This window comes from Leptonotus elevatus, chromosome 10 (assembly GCF_054856555.1).
Source record: "Leptonotus elevatus isolate MCC_2025b chromosome 10, RoL_Lele_1.0, whole genome shotgun sequence".
Lineage (NCBI taxonomy): Eukaryota > Metazoa > Chordata > Actinopteri > Syngnathiformes > Syngnathidae > Leptonotus > Leptonotus elevatus.
Genome location: NC_141248.1, coordinates 7,526,052 through 7,543,838, shown reverse-complemented (window position 1 = coordinate 7,543,838; position 17,787 = coordinate 7,526,052). Strand labels below are relative to the sequence as shown.

Genomic DNA, 17,787 nt, shown 5'->3' with positions numbered 1-17,787 from the left:
GATCTTCAAATTGATGCAGGACACAAATAGAGAAATTGGTTGTTTTCCTATATTGTGTCTCTCAAGTCATTCATCACAATTAAAATGAGTTTTAGTTACCAGAAGAAATCATACTTAATCTTGCTGCTTCTATTTGATCTTTTTCTACTACTGCGACTACCACTACTACTATAGTACAATCACCCATGACCTCATAATAGACACTGCCTGGAGTGCTGCGTTGCACATCAACCGGTTGTGTCAAAGTGGCGCATTGGGTGGTGATGGTCTCCTTCATTTGCTGCTTGGCAAAGTAGCAGTCGTTTTAAATGCAAAGGAATTTAGACTGAGCAAGGGAGTTTCATTGTACTTGGCCGTTATCAAATAATTTTACAAATACACTTGTTGACTTTGTGGCTAATACTATGAAGTCCAGTGTGTACATACTGTGAATTCCAGCGGTGAAACCAGCCTCCAAACAAGAAGTGTTAAATATGTAACTTAATGGCGTAGATGCCAAGGACTTCCAACTTCCGGGTTTTACACATCAGTACTCCCACCCCTGTGCCCCCCAACCGCACGCTCCCGCCCGTCGGCGGGAGGGCGTCTCGGCTATCTGAAATGCTTCGGACACTGAGACAGTCACTACACACTCGCAGCCTCGCACCCGTCGACAGGAAACTGCAATTCAGGGGCACAAAGGCGGAAGCGCAAGTACTGGGACGCGGCCCACACGTCGCAAACCGGAAACAGAAACAAAGTTGATGGGCGAAAACCCGGAAGTCGGAAGTCCCGCCTCCTCCGTGGCATATAGTCCATTGCAGCAAAGTATTATTTTTTGCCATCATATTTTACAGTATGAATTCCGACAAAGATAATGGGCTAAGAAGCAATGGGAGACAGATTTATTATTAGATTTATGTAGATTAATTGTCATTCTATTATCAGAAACATTCAATAATCACACGTTATACATTCAAACAGCAGTAAATAATAAATTAAGAACAGGACTTTTCATCAATAGTAAAATAAAACGCGTTTCCAATCTTGTCCAAGATCTTCGGAAGAATATCGTCGTTGAAGCCACATTGAACTTTTGAGCTCAAGTGTCCCAGCTGTGGTCGTTGCCTTCTGTCATTTGGAGGTAAGAACAGATGGCCTCCCTCAGACCCTCACTCACCATTGAGCTGCTGGACCCGCTTCGCCTTTTCTTGAGAATCATGGATCTGAAAAACAAATGGAATGGGGCTTTATGGTAATAGACAAAATCATAATTTGACTGTTTGATGTTTTGTGTCCTCGGTCCTCAGTAGAAGTAATAGTGGACTTTCACACACCTGCTGATATCCTTCCAGTTGTTGGGGGGCTTCCTGTTGGCCGCGGGTACGGCAAGCCCGTTCTCTCTGAGGACGTCTAAACCCTGAATGAAGCAAGGCTCATTCAGCCGACAGCAAAGTCCATCTGCAAACTCTGTAAAATCATGGGTGTTACTCTTATCATCAAATGTATGTAAAAGTATGTTAAAAAAAAAATTGTTTTTGGTTTTCTGTTAAACAATTTTTTTAATATAACATTCATATAAATCACAGACAGATTTGATGTTTGCTTTTCCAGATAAGCCTATTTAAAGGAAAATTACGCGAAGCAAGTCATCATTTTTTTATTCATAATGGAAAAAGCAAGGATCGTTCTGCTGATGAACAGAAGGAGTCCAAATCCTTGCAAAAGAAAAGGAAAACACTGGACATCTACCTTTAGGAAATTGATCAAACACAGTATCCATTTAATAATGTGAAAATCCCATGTAGCCTACAAACCTGAATAGTTTTCCACCAGATGTTTTAGAGAGGAGAAGGATCGTGTTGGAGTTATGTACACTCGGCCATTTTGGAGTTGAGAGATGAGGTAGTGTTTTACACAATCCGAGTATAAAAGGTTGACTCGCCACCGGACGGACAGAGAAAAGCAATCTAAAGCGATGAAAAGCACAGACACAGCAGTGAGTTACAAAACAGACAGAAACAATCCACTCATTTAAAACATGAAACAGACAACCTTCGAACCTGCGTTCGTCTCCGACACTCGTATTAAGAAGCCTCCAATGCGGTTTTGTGGTTGCATAAGGAGCTCTTCTGCTTTGTGCCTGCTGATACCTGTGAACAGCCACCTGGATAGAGAAAGAGGCGACAGCTCTTTATATTTATGATGCTATTTTGCCCTAATGAGAAGAGAATCGCCTCCCAAGCAGTCAGCCGTCATTTTACACTTGTATGAGGGTGAAGAAGGCAAATCTCCATCTTTGTAAACTTATGTGATTGTTTGAACCCTTAAAGTGGAGGTCAACCTTAAACATTTCTTGACAATAAACAAACAAACAAACAAATATGGGACACCACTAGTCTAAACATGACATTTTGATTAATATTACATTTGTGGAATAAGAGTTATGAAGCAAAATCCAGCCATTCAGGGGGCGGCCATTTTGCCACTTGCTGTCGAATGAAGATAATAATAATAATAATAAAGCATCGGATTTATATAGCGCTTTTCTAGACACTCTACAATGGAATGGATACATTATTCATGCACTCACACATTCACACTGTGATGGCAGTAAGCTACTTAAGTAGCCACAGCTGCCCTGGGGCAGGCTGACGGAAGCCTACGGCCCCTCCGACCGCCACCAAACATTCGCACCTTCCATTCACCAGTGTGAGTAGCACTGGTGTATGGAAGGATGAGATGACATCAATGTTGCTCAGGGCTCAGGCAACGACCAATCACAGCTCACCTGTTTTCTGAAGCTGAGCTGTGATTGGTTGTTACCTCAGCAACATTGATGTCATCTTCAGTCGACAGCAAGTGGCAAAATGGCCGCCCCCTGAGATGGATAAAAACGGTTTTGGCTGCTCGACACATATTCCACAAATACAATATTTACTCATTCACTGCCATTGACGGTTATAAACGTCAAAAATTCATTTGAACAATTTCTATTAGTTTAACATTTTTTCCCACTTTTGTTAACATGAGTATGAACCCCCCCCCCCAAATTTATTGTACATTTAGAACAGATATAAAATTTGTGATTAATCGTGATTTAACTCGTAAGTCATGCAATTAATTACGATTTTAGTCGCCCAGCGCTCCTAATTTTTTATTGTAGTTAATCGCATGACTTCAATAGTTAACTCACGATTAATCATAAATTTGATATCTGTTCTAAATGTACAATAAAAAAAAAATTCTAGGTTTTTATACTCTTGTTAACAAAAGTGGAAAAAATGTTAAACTAATAGAAATAGTTCAAATGAATTTTTGACGTCAATGGCAGTGAATGAGTTAACCAGAATACGGAGCTGCATAGAACATATTGTCAAAAATGTGTTTTGGGGTTGACTTTTCCTTCAAAATGTTGTTTTAACTTTTATCACAATAACAATTACGTAACTTACCTATGCGTCACTTTGGCAGTGTAGTTTGTGGGAATGTACATCTCTCTGCTCTTGGTAGTGGACCTTACCATCAGAACGTTACCGTCGCTAAAGAGAAGAAATGTCATTGTGAGCAATTTCACCTGACAATGTGAAATTGGGGTGAATTTGCAATGATATGAGATTAAAAGCATACTCTGATATGATGTGAAGTCTCTCCCCGACGCTTATGGCCAACTCTGTGCTACCAAATGATGGAAAGTCGTAGAGGGATACAATCAAGGTGTCCTCTGAGACTGTACACATTTCAGCATTAAATTATGACATTGGCCAGAATGTCTTGTGACAAGTCAATAAAGCCTACCTGACGGAAGAGGTTCTGGTGGATTTTCTAAGACTGCCAGGTTAGAACTGCACCTGGAGGGGCAGATCCCCATGTTCTTCGATCTGTTGGTTTGAAGGTGCTACTGTTACAGATACGCAAGATGAATTCAAATCCTTTCAGATTAGTTTTCACAATAGCCACCATCTTACTGGTAACATAAAGTTTGATAATACAGGAAGCCCCAACAGCATGCATTGACATAAATGTGATAGCTAAAGTGTACCAAGATGCATGTATGACATAGTTGTAATAATCATAAAAGTATTAGAAAAAAAAACACTTACCACACTTAAATAAAAAATGATTAATAAACCCGTTTTTTTTTTTACAGCCGTTATGCCAATCCAGTAAGAAGAGGTGTCTTGATGAAAATGTGCTCACCTGCCTCTAACATGTATAGATTGGCATAAAAAAAGAAAGCTCAGCTTTTCTCTCTCAGACCTTGCAGATCAATCAAAATGAATGCTGTGCAACCAGGAAGGCTGATGTTCTTGCAGCTGCAAACAGGTTAGGAGGGGGCTGGTTGGTTTTGTTAGTGGAGGAAGCTTCCTGCATACGGTTCGGTCTTCAACAGCACTTTCCTATCACATCCTGACACGAGGAGCTCTCTGTAACAAGTTCAACTTGTTATATACGTCCGTGTCTATAAAAATGTTTTGCGGGTGAATCGAAAAAATATATGCAATCTCGGTTTGATCTGCTAAAATGAGCAACTAATCTGAACATGACACCAGAGTCAAGTTAATCTTCTTTCACAGAAAAACCAAACCACGGTGCTAAATATAGATGTCCTCATCTGTGACAAAAAAGGTGAACATGCTGCGGAAATAATTGTGGCTTGAAAACAACTCACCGCAGTCACTTTTTTTTTTTTTTCCACTAACAGGAGCAGAAGCAGACACTGAAGCGCAGTTTTTCTGTGAAGTGATGCCAACTGCGTTGTGCACATTAAGTCAGTGAAATGATCCAAAACATGAAATACTCGTCATATTTTATATCTCTTTATTGAGTAGTAAGTAAAATAGTCTAAATCAACACAATGTAGAAATAAAATGGGGGAAATAATTCAGTGTAAACAAGGTTAAAGAGAAAGTAGTACACATTTTCTTCAATGCTAAATTGTCGACTAGTCAGGAGAGATGTTTTTACCTGGCGTGTCGAAGTCCCGTTCAAGTACATACAGCCACGTTTGGTTAGTCCAACTGCAAAAGCCCAAGTCATTTTTAACTCACTTCCACAATAGCAATAAAAACAACGCGCTTGTTAAAGTTGATGACTTTCTTGTTTCCCAAAAACGTTCACTAATGACATAGGCCATTATGCTATTAGGCTAACAATTTGTGTCTGCTTCATATTACAGTCCAATACACAGTGAGTCACAATTCATGGAGGCAGCATCTTTAGACCTCAAAGTAAAGAAATGGATTAAAACAGAGTAAGTTTTGTAGCATACAATGACAAAAGAAAAAGTGATATTAACAACATTGACGGGTGTACCTGGGAACAAACATGAAAAGCAATAAATACAAGGTGAGTGGATCACATGAATATACAAGACATTCGAATATAGTTTGTAGTGACGGTTAAGGAATGTGTTTATTTTATAATGAGATAGTTAACAATAGGTTTCTGTTGATATAGTTAATACATCCTCTTCTAAATCACGCGGCTCCTTACGGAACCTTCGGGCATTGAATTGAGGGAGAGAAAGCGCAGGGGAGAGGGCACATAAATCACAAAGGGAGCGAGCATGGGTGGGTTTAGCAGGACACCTCCATGGTCTGGGGTCCGGCCTGGCGCTCCAGCGCCGCGGGGGCGTTGTTCTCCAGCAGGCTGTTCAAGTTGTGGCGGCTGCGGCTGCTGTCCATGGAGGTGGTGCTGGAAGAGGAGGCGGTGCGGGAGCGAGCCAGGCGAGTCATTCCTGCCGACGGCACTGGGGGGGAGGGGGGAGAAGAAGAAGAAGAAAAAAAAACATTGGTGAAAATTGCCACCGCTCAAGTGCTGTGCCAAACATGCAAAAAATATGAAAAAAGTAAATTGAAACGGGTGTAACAAAAAAAATGATGCGTGTTTTCGTTGAAAACATATTGAGGCATCACAACAGCAAAGTAAAACCTCGGCAATCAAAAAACACCATCAGTTCATGCAAAAAAAGAAAATCAAAATCATAAATAAATCCATGCTAAAGGATCTAAACTAGTCTTCTACGGGGGGATAAATGTGCATCAAAGTATGCCAGAAATCCTCCCGTATAAATAATACTGCACAAAGTGAAATAGTCATATACAGGATTTCCGCATATATTCTGCATGCCATTCATCCACCGTGGGGTGTTGTGAGGCCAGGTGGCTTCAAAGCTTTCTAGTCGGGCAGCCTTTTAAGACCCTGGTACCTGATTCGTTGCTCAGGTGACTGAGAAGGACATAGGGAACTGCAAGCCATGATTAAAGAAGGACAGAAAGAGGAAGAAAGGTTGAAAAGGTTTTCGTGTCTCACTTTACCTTTTAGCATAGTTGGGTAAAAAAAAAGAAGTAAATCACAATATACTGTAAGTGCAAATTAGATTTTTTTTATTTTCAAAGCCTACATTCCACCTTGTAGCATTTCCCACAATGGGCCATGTGTTAATGAGGGAAAAGTAGCTTTCAGAATCATGCTGAGGTGTTAAGATTTATTTCCCACCCTTTCTCAGGATGGAAACACTCTTTTTGTAATCTCAACTAATCCTACAGTGGCATTTAGCTCAACAGGAGGACTCAATGGCATTTCAAGCAAAGCGCCAAAAGGGTGCCTCTCTCACAGTCGGGCGAGATTTTGGAAGTTCACATTTGTCTTGAACGTCCCAAAAACAAGTTCACCATTAACATGCCTCCACGTGTTTACAGAGTCAATTGAAAAATGACGTCTTGTATGCACAGCAAATATAGTGGAAAAAGACATTGTGGGGCAAAATATTAAAAAGGATCTCAAAAAAAAAAAAAGTGTATGTTGTTCTAAATGGGTCATTCAGAATGCATACAATCATACCTACATTTTATTGGTTTTATTTGTATTTTTTTTTTTTTACAAATGAACACTTGGAGGCCTGCTTAACACCGCACTGCAACCAGAGAGTTTTGACACAAAATGAACGCATAAGAGTGAATTGTGTTCTCTTAAGTTGACACCTCACCTACTGAGAGTTAGCAGTACTACTGAACACTACAGAGAGCAAAAGGAAAACGACATTAGCGTCTGTTGGTGTGCAGGTAACAAATCTCGGCCATTTGTGACCAGGTTGGCAGAAAAAAAATAAATGCTTGTCGTCATCAGGGCTGTTGAGCAACAGTTTACAAGACACAGAAGTGACAACAATCCTACTCTCTAAGGTACACAAGACATTACAGTGGTCTCAACAGGAAGTGCACTGTGACCACATAGACGTCAATTTGAATCGGTTTACATTGCAAGATGTTTCACATCAAATGAAAGACATGCGTACTTACTGTAGCCCATCCCTTGAACAAAGTACTTGAAGGCCTCAGCAAGTTTTCCTGGCTGTCATTAGATAACGTTAGAGAGAAGTTAGAAGGCAAACTGAAGAGATGGCATGGGTGTGTCTGAAAACGCAAAAGTCCTACCTGCACAACCTGGGGTAAGCCTCCACAATCGGCCATCTGAGAGAATTGACAAACACTATCAGTTTGAGTCCACTACAATCATTCATTCCATGCAATTGTCAGAAACAATTAATTCATAGACTATAGGGGACAAATCACTAACCGACACTAACACAGTATTTAACTCATCCACTGCCATTGACGGCTATTGACGTCAAAAATTAATTTGAACTATTTCTATTAGTTAAATGTTTCCCCCACTTTTGTTAACAAGAGTATGAAAACCTAGAAGAAAAAAAAATATTGCACATCTAGAACAGATATCAAATTTATGATTAATCGGGAGTTAACTAACTAACTCCTAATTTTTAATAATCTTTTCTTTTTTTTTATCGCATCTGGCGATTACATTTTTAACCGTAATTAATTGCATGACTTCACGAGTTAACTCACGATTAATCACAAATTTTATATCTGTTCTAAAATTACAATTAAAAAATTGCATGTTTTCATACTCTTGTTAACAAAAAGGTAAAAAAATGTTACATAGAAATAGTTAAAATGAATATTTGACGTCTATAACCGTCAATGGCAGTGAATGAGTTAATAACTGAAGAACGCAATATCAGTAGAAATGACGTGTGAATGTCGAAACACTAAAGCTGAACCGAAATGCTGTTGAATTCATTGAACTGTTGAAATGTAGAAAGTGTCACTTCAAGTTGGAATGATTTAATCGGTCAAGAGATGTGCAAGAAACAAGGCAAATATGTTAAATCGCTCTTAATTTGGGAATGTTATTGTTAAAATTTCATTAGTTCCATGTAACTTTTCCCTTGGCAATTTATGTGCCTGGCAAAGGACCAAGAAATACACAAGAGTCGTGTACTCACCTCACAAATACTGTATAAGCAGCAACTGCCGCCTTTTGCATCAACATTCAAAGTGTGTATAAAAAGTGTGTTTTTAAAATGTACTTTTACCAGCCTTGACTTTATGACACTTATGTAATGAGTTACAATTAGGAGGGGGAAAAAAAGTGAAATGGCTTCAAATCTTATGCAAGGTGATTTGCTTCCCAAGATCTTTGTTGCTAGTCAGAATGCATTTCATTGTATAGCTACACATTTATTTTAAGATGTTATATGATAGCTAACATGTTAAATACTGTACAAAATAACAAGCATTGTCAAATATTTCACCTTCAGCAGAGTTGTCTTTGTTGGATTTAACCTGGAATTGCACTCCACCTGAAACAGCAAATTTGGCATTATTTCCAAAGGTATCTATTTATTTGATAGAACTACATCGGCAAATACTTGATGGTGTGTAATTTACCACAGCGTCCACAGCAGGTGATGTGTCACCAACCACCAGCAAAGCAGGGCACCTGGAAAAAGACAAAGATGTCATCTTCACGAGCTAAAAATCAGGTGAATGCTAGCCATTAATGCTTACGTTAGCGTGTTGACGGTGTGCTCGTTCAAACCTACGACGGGCCGTTCGATTTCCAGGTCTTGGCGACTGTAGAACATCAATGAGGGAAGGATAGTTACTTTACAAAAAGGCGTGCGTGACACTTAAATTGTTGCATCATACTATTGGTAGGAGCCGCAGAAGAGGGCCAAGTTATCCTGGTTGATGTCTTGGGCGATATGTAACCGGTAAGTCTGGATCAGCTCCTGGTTGTCCGTTAGCTCCTCCTGCAGAACAGAGAACACCGATTGCACCAAATATGAGTGCATACATCGTTGTTGAGCCGGCATACAAGTAATGAGAAGACAGAAAGAGAATAATTAGTTCTTGTCTATCAGCAAAATGAAGTGAAACTGTCCTGGGAAATTTTGTGAAGTAGGTCATATACACAGCCTCCCTCAGAAAAAAAAAAGAAAAGAAAAAAAAGATAAGAACTAAATGTGAAGTATTTAATAGAATGACCTCAGACCATTCTTATTCCAAGAATGTCATGTCAAGGTTCTGCCCTATTAAAATTGATGGACTCTCCTTCATTTTTAAAGAAAAAAAAAGGGAAGAAAGGCAACCAAAGGAGTACAACCAAGCAAGCGCAGAACTATCGTAACTCACACTGCTGAAATGATGAGACATGACAACATCAACCAGGTTGCTGGTCCATCCAGACAGCTGTTGAGCACAAGAAGAAAGCCATTAAACAAACAGACAGAGATGACGACTGAACATCACAGGCCTGACATGGAACAATAAAAGCATCTACATTTACACTTTCTGAAAGAAAGAACCATTTAAGCTCTTGAAAACACAGAAAACACAGAAGACATAATGAGCATATGACATAAAAATAGAAACAGTAAAATGGCGTGCAAAGACAAGCGAGCTCCGGGAGGATTGCCGGTAAATAATTCAAATGCTGCAAAGGGCGGTGCAGTCGTACTGACTTTTGAAGCTGCCCAGTCGATCCAACCTTCAGCACATGGGTCGATATTGATGAGGACCAGCCCCTCCACCAGCGTGGGATTGTTCAGCTGCAAAGGGGAAGAACGGATGATAAGGAGGAAGGTTTATTTGGATGCTGCAGTTCAGATCATGCTTAGTCAGAATCCATGGAGTCATTTTCCTGTTAACTCGGAAAAAAGCATTTGCACAAATTTGCAATGCTGTACATTTTGGGGGGAAAAAAAATTGATTGCAGTGTTTGAGGGGAAAATATCAAGTCAAGAAACACAACTAATTGAAGTGGGATTTAACGGTAGTACTTTCTGATTGGTCGGGAACTGTCGCCCTGCTGATAAAATAACCACAGTGCAATTGAACACCATCAAAAGCAGTGCAAAAATTGCCTGGAGATAATACGCAGATCAGGGGAAATATAAGATCCGTCCATCTTTCCGTGGGTAAATACTTTGCGGGGGAAGCAAATGTCATTCTGCCACAGATGCTGTGACTCTTCAGTGGGAAAATATTTTGTTCCTAGTCAGTTAAAGCAAATGAATGTCACAATCAATTTTTTCTCTCTCATTAATTCTTAACAAGACAAGAGCAGCTGTGATGTTCCTTAAGCCCACACCAGTAGTTTCAAAACCTGACCAACACCATCTCTTTTACCCCCTTCCCGCTTTTATTAACACAGATTACACTCATTTGAGCTCTAATGCTTCAGGTGGGGAAAATAAGCCAGAAACCACCGGGGTGATTCATCAGCTCGACAGATTGTTGAGGAAACTGCTGCACTGCGTGGGACAAACCAAGGGAATGCTGGCTACTCCGCATAACAAGATGCCTGGCTTGGAAGAGCCTTATTTATACTGGTGATAACCAAGGTTATTTTAGTTAAAACAAGAATTTAAAAAAACAATTTCGTAAACGAAATAAAATAAAAACGAAAATGATTTTCAACTCATTCACTGCCATTGACGACTATAGACGTCAAAAATTCATTTTAACTATTTCTATTAGTTTGATATTTTTCACCATTTTTTCCTGAAAACCTAGATTTTTTTAATTGTATTAGAACAGATATAAAATTTGTGATTAATCGTGAGTTAACTAGTGAAGTCATGTGATTAATTACGATAAAAAAAAAAATTCACCTGATGCTCCTAATTTTTAAGAATCTTTTCTAATAAGATATATATTTTTTTTAATTAAAAAATAAAAACTTTTTTATTAAAGAAAAGATTATTAAAAATTAGGTGCGGCAGGTGCTAATTTTTTTAATCGTAATTTATCGCATGACTTCACTAGTTAAATTACAATTAATCACAAACTATATATTTTCTAAATGTACAAAAACTAATTCTAGGTTTTCATACTCTTGCTAACAAAAGTGAAAAAAAAAAAAGTTAAACTAATAGAAATTGTTAAAATGAATTTTTGACGTCTATAGCCGTCAATGGCAGTGAATGAATTAAACAACGAAAACTAACTGAAACTACTTTTTATGTTTACAAAACTAACTATAATTATAGTAAAAATGTCCTTCGTTTTAGTCTTTGGTAATTAATTTCATGCATGAGCCTTTGGGGATGATTTTAAATGTGATTTTAAGTAGATTTATTTGGATATTAACCGGAATAAGGACGTTTGAAAGTGTGTCACACAAAAGTGACGTCATCTAGCAGCAGCCAATAGAAAAGCACCTTCAGATGACGTTGCTCCCATGGTGTTTTTTTTTTTTTTATATTGCACACAAGTAATGCACTTTTTTTTTTTAACTAAAACTGAAACTAACTAAAACTAAGCATATATTAAATAACAGAACCACCAACTACAATGAAAAATTACAAAACTATCATAACCCTGGTGATAACGAGAGATGGGTGCAGGTTGAGAGAATTGGGAGGAACAGAAGAAAAAATAATAATCAAAGAGCCAAGGTGGATGGACGTTGTGGTGCAGGTGAGGGACTCACGGCAAAGCGGCTGAGGACGTACGCTCCTGCTCCCACGCCAATGGCGATGACGCTGTTGACCCTGCAGGGAAGCCGCCAGTTACAGCAAGACTGTAGACTTGTTACTCAATGCATGCGCACAATTATTCACCAGCCATCATCTGGCGGTACTCACTTAAGCTGAGTCATCACAGATGGCAGCATTTCAGCCAACTCATCCATAGTTGGATAGCGATAGCTGGGGAAAGAGGACACAGCTGATCACGTATGATCACGTCAACCTCCTCGGGTCACTTCTTTATGAGCAAGTTGAGATCATCAGGAAGGTATATACAGTACAAAGTTTGGAGACTAATAGCATGTAATTCCATTAGCAGCTCACTTAAGTTCATTTATATAGCACATTTGAAATGGACCTTACACAGATCTGATTGGCTGGATCAGGTCGATAGATATTCAGCATTTTATGCAAAATCAGTGATCGTTTGTAATGTCATAATTAGCAGATTGATTAGTGACGCCACTGATCGGATTCGCGTAACAAAACATTACAGCAAACACCTGTTTTCTGTGTATTGAATGCTTTTCAGCGTTTTTAGGAAAATCTTTAAGGTTTAATTGTTATTTTTCATAATGCATTTCAATGCTTGTTTGTAGGTGAATAGCGACATTAATAGCGAGTGTTAAGTGAACAGGAAATTAACAAGTTGTTCAAATAGATATATTGATCCATCTTCTGATCGGAGATCGGTTATTGTTTTTCTTTTTTAAACTCCAAAATCCTAATCATGCAAATCCAAATTTGATACACAAGGTAACTCACATAGTTATAAAACATTTAAATGCAAAGTAAAGAACAGACAACAGACATTTAAATGCAAAGTAAAGAAATAAAAGTAGTTTTCTAAAATTACTAAAAGATACCCCCCCCCCCCAAAAAAAAACAGATTTAAAAATGATTTAAAAAAAATCTTAATCATAGGTACACGGGGGGGGGGGGGAACTTAGAGCTAGCTTCAGTTCTGTTCGCAGCTTATTCCATTTATGTGCAGCATAATAGCTAAATGCTGATGCACTATGTTTGCTTTGAATTCTGGGCTCCACAAATTGGCCTGCAGTCTAAATCAGTGGTTCTCAACCCTGGTCCTCAAGTACCCCTATCCAGCCTGTTTCAAACCATCAGCTAATTAGCAAGCCCTGCATGAAGCCTGATAATGATCCTCAGCCGTGTTGGCTATGGGAGACATGGAATACAGGCTGGATAGGGGTTGAAAACCAGTGGTCTAAATGACTAGAAATGGGCACAGCTCCTGTATTTGCACTAAAATGGGATTACTGTTACCAGCACGCTACAGTCATGCAAAACACCTCGTACCCGCTGGGGAAGGGGGGTGCGCCCTCCTGCTGGCCAGGTGCATCTACGTGGACCACTGCAAAGTGCTGTGTGATCTCCTGCATGTCCTCATAGTTGAAGAGGGTGTTGAAGCACGACTTGTCTGTAAACGTGCAAGTGGAGGGTGGAAGTCAAACAAGGGTTCAAATAGTTTGATGGCAATCCGTGTTTTGATGTTCAGCTGACTCACGATTGAGGCCAATGTCGTGATAGGTGAGGATGATGGGTCTGTTGCCCTTGGGAACGCCCCTCATTGTCACGTGAAGAACGCCATGAGGAGTCTCAATGTCATGCTCCTGCAGCAACAAATGGAAAAGGTGGGGGGGGGGGGGGCAGTTAGGAACGGAACTTGACTTTTAAAGAAAGAACAAGTTGCATTTATGTACAATAAGTGTGTCCTACACAAACAACAAAATGAAATCCTCTTTAAATTATTCACTGCCATAAATTAATTAAAAAAAACAAAAATAATATAAAAAATTAGGAGCAACAGGTGATTATTTTTTTTGTACGTTTAGAACAGATATAATTTGTGAGTTAACTAGTGAAGTCATGCGATTAATTACGATTAAAAAATGTAATCGCCTGACGCCCCTAATTTTTAATAATCGTTTCTTTTTTTTTATAATTGTAATTATTTTTTAATAAACATTTTTTAAAGAAAAGATTATTAAAAACTAGGAGTGATAGGCGATTAATTTTTTGAATCGTATTTAATCACATGACTTCACTCACGATTAATCACAAATTTTCTATCTGTTCTAAATGTACAATTAAAAAAGAATTCTAGGTTTTCATACTCTTGCTAACAAAAGTGGGGAAAAATGTTAAACTAATAGAAATAGTTCAAATTAATTTTTGATGTTTAGAGCCTCAATGGCAGTGAATGAGTTAATATACAAGAGTGCCAATGTAGCATATTTCGCTCAACATTCCGTTGCTAAGAAGTGCAAATGAGGATAAGTGAAAAATATAAAGACCAGAAGTATTACATGTGAGGCGCTGAACTATCAACATCTGCCTTACAACAAGGAAGCATTAAAATAACAGGGCATTTTCATTGGGTCTGATTCACTCGTTGGCTGACATCGACCTTCAGCGATGATAAAACTTTTAACACAAGAGTGACTTTAGTCTCAGAATAACAGGATAAATGATTTAAAAAGTCCTATCCGACCAAAGCATTTGCATATTTAAAGAGCCCCTTTTTAAGGATGCAACGCATGCACCTCCTCTCTAGCAACATCCCCCTGTGGCCTTGGACCAACAAAACACGGAATGAAATGGTGGACAAAGATTTTTCATCGAGAAAAATGTCATTTAAAAAAAATTAAAGGTGAGGACTGAAAATCTCAGCCCTTTCACAAGTATGACACAGCAAAAACTGTTTTGTCTTTGCAGAGGAACACATTAAAATTCGCACACCAGCTCACACCAGCTTCATTCTATTCAGCTGTTTTCTTTTGAATTGAGCATGAGGAAGACCCCCTTTAGTCGCACAGCATTAGAGTAAATAGCATTCGGCAGATGCTTTTGTGATTTGAAGACACTGCAATGTGAGCAGAGGTGAGGATTCAGGCATCCGTTTAAAAATACAGTTAAACTGTAACATTATTATGCAAAAAAACAAACAAACAAACAAACAAACAAACAAACAAACATCTGAGATTGGATGTACTTGAAACAGTAGACAGGTCTTTGCGCTCTGCTGGTCTCAAGGCCCCCGGGATGTCAATAGAGAAAAACACTCTGCGTAGTGCAGAGCAGGTATACAGCACACTGCCATATTTCTGGATATGTATTTGGATGCATCAAGATGATGGACATGGGTCGCCACCTCCGTAAAAGGTGCTGACTGCTGAAGGTTCGTTGTCAGAGCTTCAAGGACAAGGCTGCAGTAAATTGAATGAGAAATAAGTGATGGACACGTCAACGCTGCTCAACTGAATGAGATGCTTTCATTTTGCGTGGGCGTTGGCACGGTCTAGTTCACGAAATTACGCACAACAAAACAACATGGAGGGAGCGTCATTCCATGGCAGCAGCTGGAAGCTATAATCAACACAACTACTGTACTAAATATAACCTCTCCTACAGAGATGGAATAAAACATGAAGAAATTCTCCTCCTGTTATGAAGCCAAGGGGCTTCTCACATACAGTTAGGGCGGCAACGATCCATTATTTTAGTAATCGATTAATCGAACAGGATAAAAAAAAAGTTTTCTATTCCTATATGCAAAAACAGGACATTATTTCATATTGACAGTAGAGAAAATAGAGTACACAGTAAATTCTGTAGAGTAAATTTGACTGTTTAGAGTGGGACCAAATAGGCTCAGCTTTTGAGTAATATTTACATTAGAGATTAAAATAAAGAATTGGAAAAAATAATAAAATAAAAGTCACACAAGGGTTGAGGAACGAAATCATGACCTTCAGCTTGGGAGACTGTCACACTACCGCCTGAGCTATGCCCCTCCTACTGTTTGCTTATATCCAAGAGGAGACCAAAAACATTGTGTGTTTTTTTCGGTCTCTTGGAGTTATGAAGATTCCAGGTGACACGAGTGAAATACTAACACACAGCAGGAGCTCTGTGGCTCAGGGAGTAGATCGGCTGTCTCCCAAGCTGAAGGTCGCAAGTTCGTTCTTCAACCCTTGAATGACTTTTATTTTATTAAATTCTTTATTTTACTCTATTCTACATGTAAATATTACTCTAAAACTGATTTTATTTGGTCCCACTCTAAATAGCGACAAATTTACTGCTCATTACTGTGTATAAATTAAGATTAAGTGACTGATTCAGTCCATAACGTGTCAAAAAAATAGGAAAGATGTTGATCATTGATTTCCAAAGTAAAAGCAGATGTTGAAAACTTTTTATTTTGATTCAACATAAACGACTACAGAAATCTGGGAATATTTACTGGTGAGAGGCTGAAATTCTGAGGATTTGGATAATTCTAATTTAAACAAAGTCTCTAAATGACTGAATCGATTGAATAATTATCGATTAATTTGATAATTGATTAGTTGTCTATTAATTGATTTATTCTTCTACCTCTACATCCAGTGTAATGAAATCCAACTAACTCGTGTTGCGTGGATGGAGGTTGTTACAGGCACATAGATACATACGTGCTATGTTAGCATTTTAGCCAAAGACGTCGACAAGGACACAAGAAGACATGTACGTGTTGCCCACTATATATGGGGTAATAAAACCAAAAGACCCACCAGCAGAATTTGAGAACAAGTGGGTAGAGCAGAAAAAAAAAGATGAGATGAAACAGAGCGTGAAAGGAAGAAGAGATAGGCTGACAGATGCAGGAGCAACGAGAAGTCTGGTATGACTAACTGAATTGGAAAGGAGACACCCATTTGAATATATCATGCCTTGCCAAAAACAGTTACGTTGCAAAAAGAGAAGAGCGGCTAACACGTGAGCAAAGCGGTTGTCAAATGAGAGGAGGAGGAGGAGGAGGAGGAGGCCTTTGGTGTCCATTTAACTATTGGCAAGGTTTGGGTTTAGAAGCCGTATCGATCTGGGAGATGCATCTCAAATCATTTCCTGTCCAATGCGTAAATATTCAGCGCGGCATCATGATGGGAAAACATAGTCAGGGTGGGGCTGTTTGACTGCAGCTCAAAACCAGTACAAGATGGCATTGGCTTTTTGTTTGTGTGGCTGCTTTGAATGGGCAAGCCCAGTTTAAACAAGCTTTGTGGTTGAGGAGGTTTCTACGGGCAACCGCAGGGTTAAGATATTTATTAAATGAGGGTGAGGTGGAGGAAAGTACGAGCAGTATGTCATGCTGTCCCTCTTCCCGCACTCTCTTATCTTTCCCCTCCGCCTGTTCACCCCACCCTGCCTGGAATTATATCAATCACCCATGAGGGCAGCATTACAGGGCAGAAAGCCTGACCAGTCAGAAATTGACAAATGACGCAAACACATTAGCATACACGTACACCTATTGATTGCATAATAAACATTTGCACGCTCCGCGGCATTAATACTATATTACTATCTATTAAAATGATGCTTAGTCGTTATTCGCCAGTGACACAAAACACAATCTTCCAATCTGCAACATAGTCAACATGCGTGTCATCACATCTGGAAAGTGCAGCTTCAAGGTCTCTGCAGGTGAGGGAAGAAGCTGCTACATTGGATTTGAGTGTGTTGTTGCTACAATGTGTCGAGATTTGTGACCTTCCAGAAAAAGAGCATGATGGACCGACCCCACACACAATATTAAAAACACGCATGTGGTAGTGACAAACACGCATGCAACCTCAGACATGAACCCAAACATATATGAACCTGCTCGACTTAGACTCTCTGGCAGGCACGTACGCATCTATGAGTTGCACGAAATTCAACATACGCATCATGACACTTCATCTTTAGCATTTTACAGACTGAGCTGACTCCAAGTGTGGACATGCATACACAGACACACACCAAATGGTCATGCCATACTAGCAGCTGCCCATGAATAAAAAAACAAAAAAACTAAGTCTCTGCTGTCTACCGGAGATGGTGACAAGGACCACCAAGAGCTTTGTCCTTCCCAGCTGCGATTGCTGAGTCTATGGGGAAATCACACATTAACCCACCCC

The 17,787-nt window shown here is 39.2% G+C and overlaps 2 protein-coding genes across 6 annotated transcripts in view; both read right to left on the bottom strand.

The window, feature by feature from the left end:
* Positions 1-869: 869 nt before the first annotated feature.
* Positions 870-4,621, bottom strand: sla2a (Src like adaptor 2a). 2 transcript variants are annotated; one of them, XM_086086592.1, is made up of 8 exons: positions 4,083-4,621; positions 3,778-3,860; positions 3,610-3,709; positions 3,435-3,521; positions 2,043-2,146; positions 1,797-1,949; positions 1,317-1,449; positions 870-1,205 (listed from the first exon to the last, which is right to left on the bottom strand). In XM_086086592.1, the coding sequence occupies exons 2-8, from the start codon at positions 3,848-3,850 to the stop codon at positions 1,082-1,084; spliced, it is 774 nt and encodes a 257-aa protein (XP_085942718.1). In that variant the 5' UTR covers positions 3,851-3,860; positions 4,083-4,621; the 3' UTR covers positions 870-1,081. The 2 variants fall into 2 exon arrangements, with proteins under 2 accessions (XP_085942718.1, XP_085942719.1); XM_086086593.1 differs by having other exon boundaries at positions 4,180-4,621.
* Positions 4,622-4,783: 162 nt separating this feature from the next.
* The window catches only part of ndrg3a (ndrg family member 3a), a 36,033-nt gene continuing 23,029 nt past the window's right edge, over positions 4,784-17,787 (bottom strand). For 2 of the 4 annotated variants that reach the window (XM_086086588.1, XM_086086590.1), the window contains 14 exons: positions 13,347-13,452; positions 13,139-13,259; positions 11,939-12,001; positions 11,785-11,845; positions 9,812-9,898; positions 9,483-9,539; positions 8,997-9,100; positions 8,856-8,921; positions 8,736-8,787; positions 8,600-8,647; positions 7,419-7,454; positions 7,284-7,335; positions 6,191-6,229; positions 4,784-5,731 (listed from right to left, as the gene is read on the bottom strand). In XM_086086588.1, the coding sequence (XP_085942714.1) occupies positions 5,559-5,731; positions 6,191-6,229; positions 7,284-7,335; positions 7,419-7,454; positions 8,600-8,647; positions 8,736-8,787; positions 8,856-8,921; positions 8,997-9,100; positions 9,483-9,539; positions 9,812-9,898; positions 11,785-11,845; positions 11,939-12,001; positions 13,139-13,259; positions 13,347-13,452 (1,065 nt within the window). In that variant the 3' untranslated portion in view covers positions 4,784-5,558. The remainder of the gene's footprint in view (positions 5,732-6,190; positions 6,230-7,283; positions 7,336-7,418; positions 7,455-8,599; positions 8,648-8,735; positions 8,788-8,855; positions 8,922-8,996; positions 9,101-9,482; positions 9,540-9,811; positions 9,899-11,784; positions 11,846-11,938; positions 12,002-13,138; positions 13,260-13,346; positions 13,453-17,787) is intronic. The other 2 variants (XM_086086589.1, XM_086086591.1) reach the window with 2 other exon arrangements.

Bases quoted from the DNA above. Each gene is read 5' to 3' on its own strand.
- sla2a (XM_086086592.1), bottom strand. From the start codon at position 3,850: ATGGGGATCTGCCCCTCCAGGTGCAGTTCTAACCTGGCAGTCTTAGAA. The intron at 3,522-3,609 runs GTATGCTTTTAA...TCTTCTCTTTAG, and splicing joins AGACTTCACATCATATCAGA to CGACGGTAACGTTCTGATGG. The intron at 1,950-2,042 runs GTTCGAAGGTTG...TCATCGCTTTAG, and splicing joins AGTGTCGGAGACGAACGCAG to ATTGCTTTTCTCTGTCCGTC.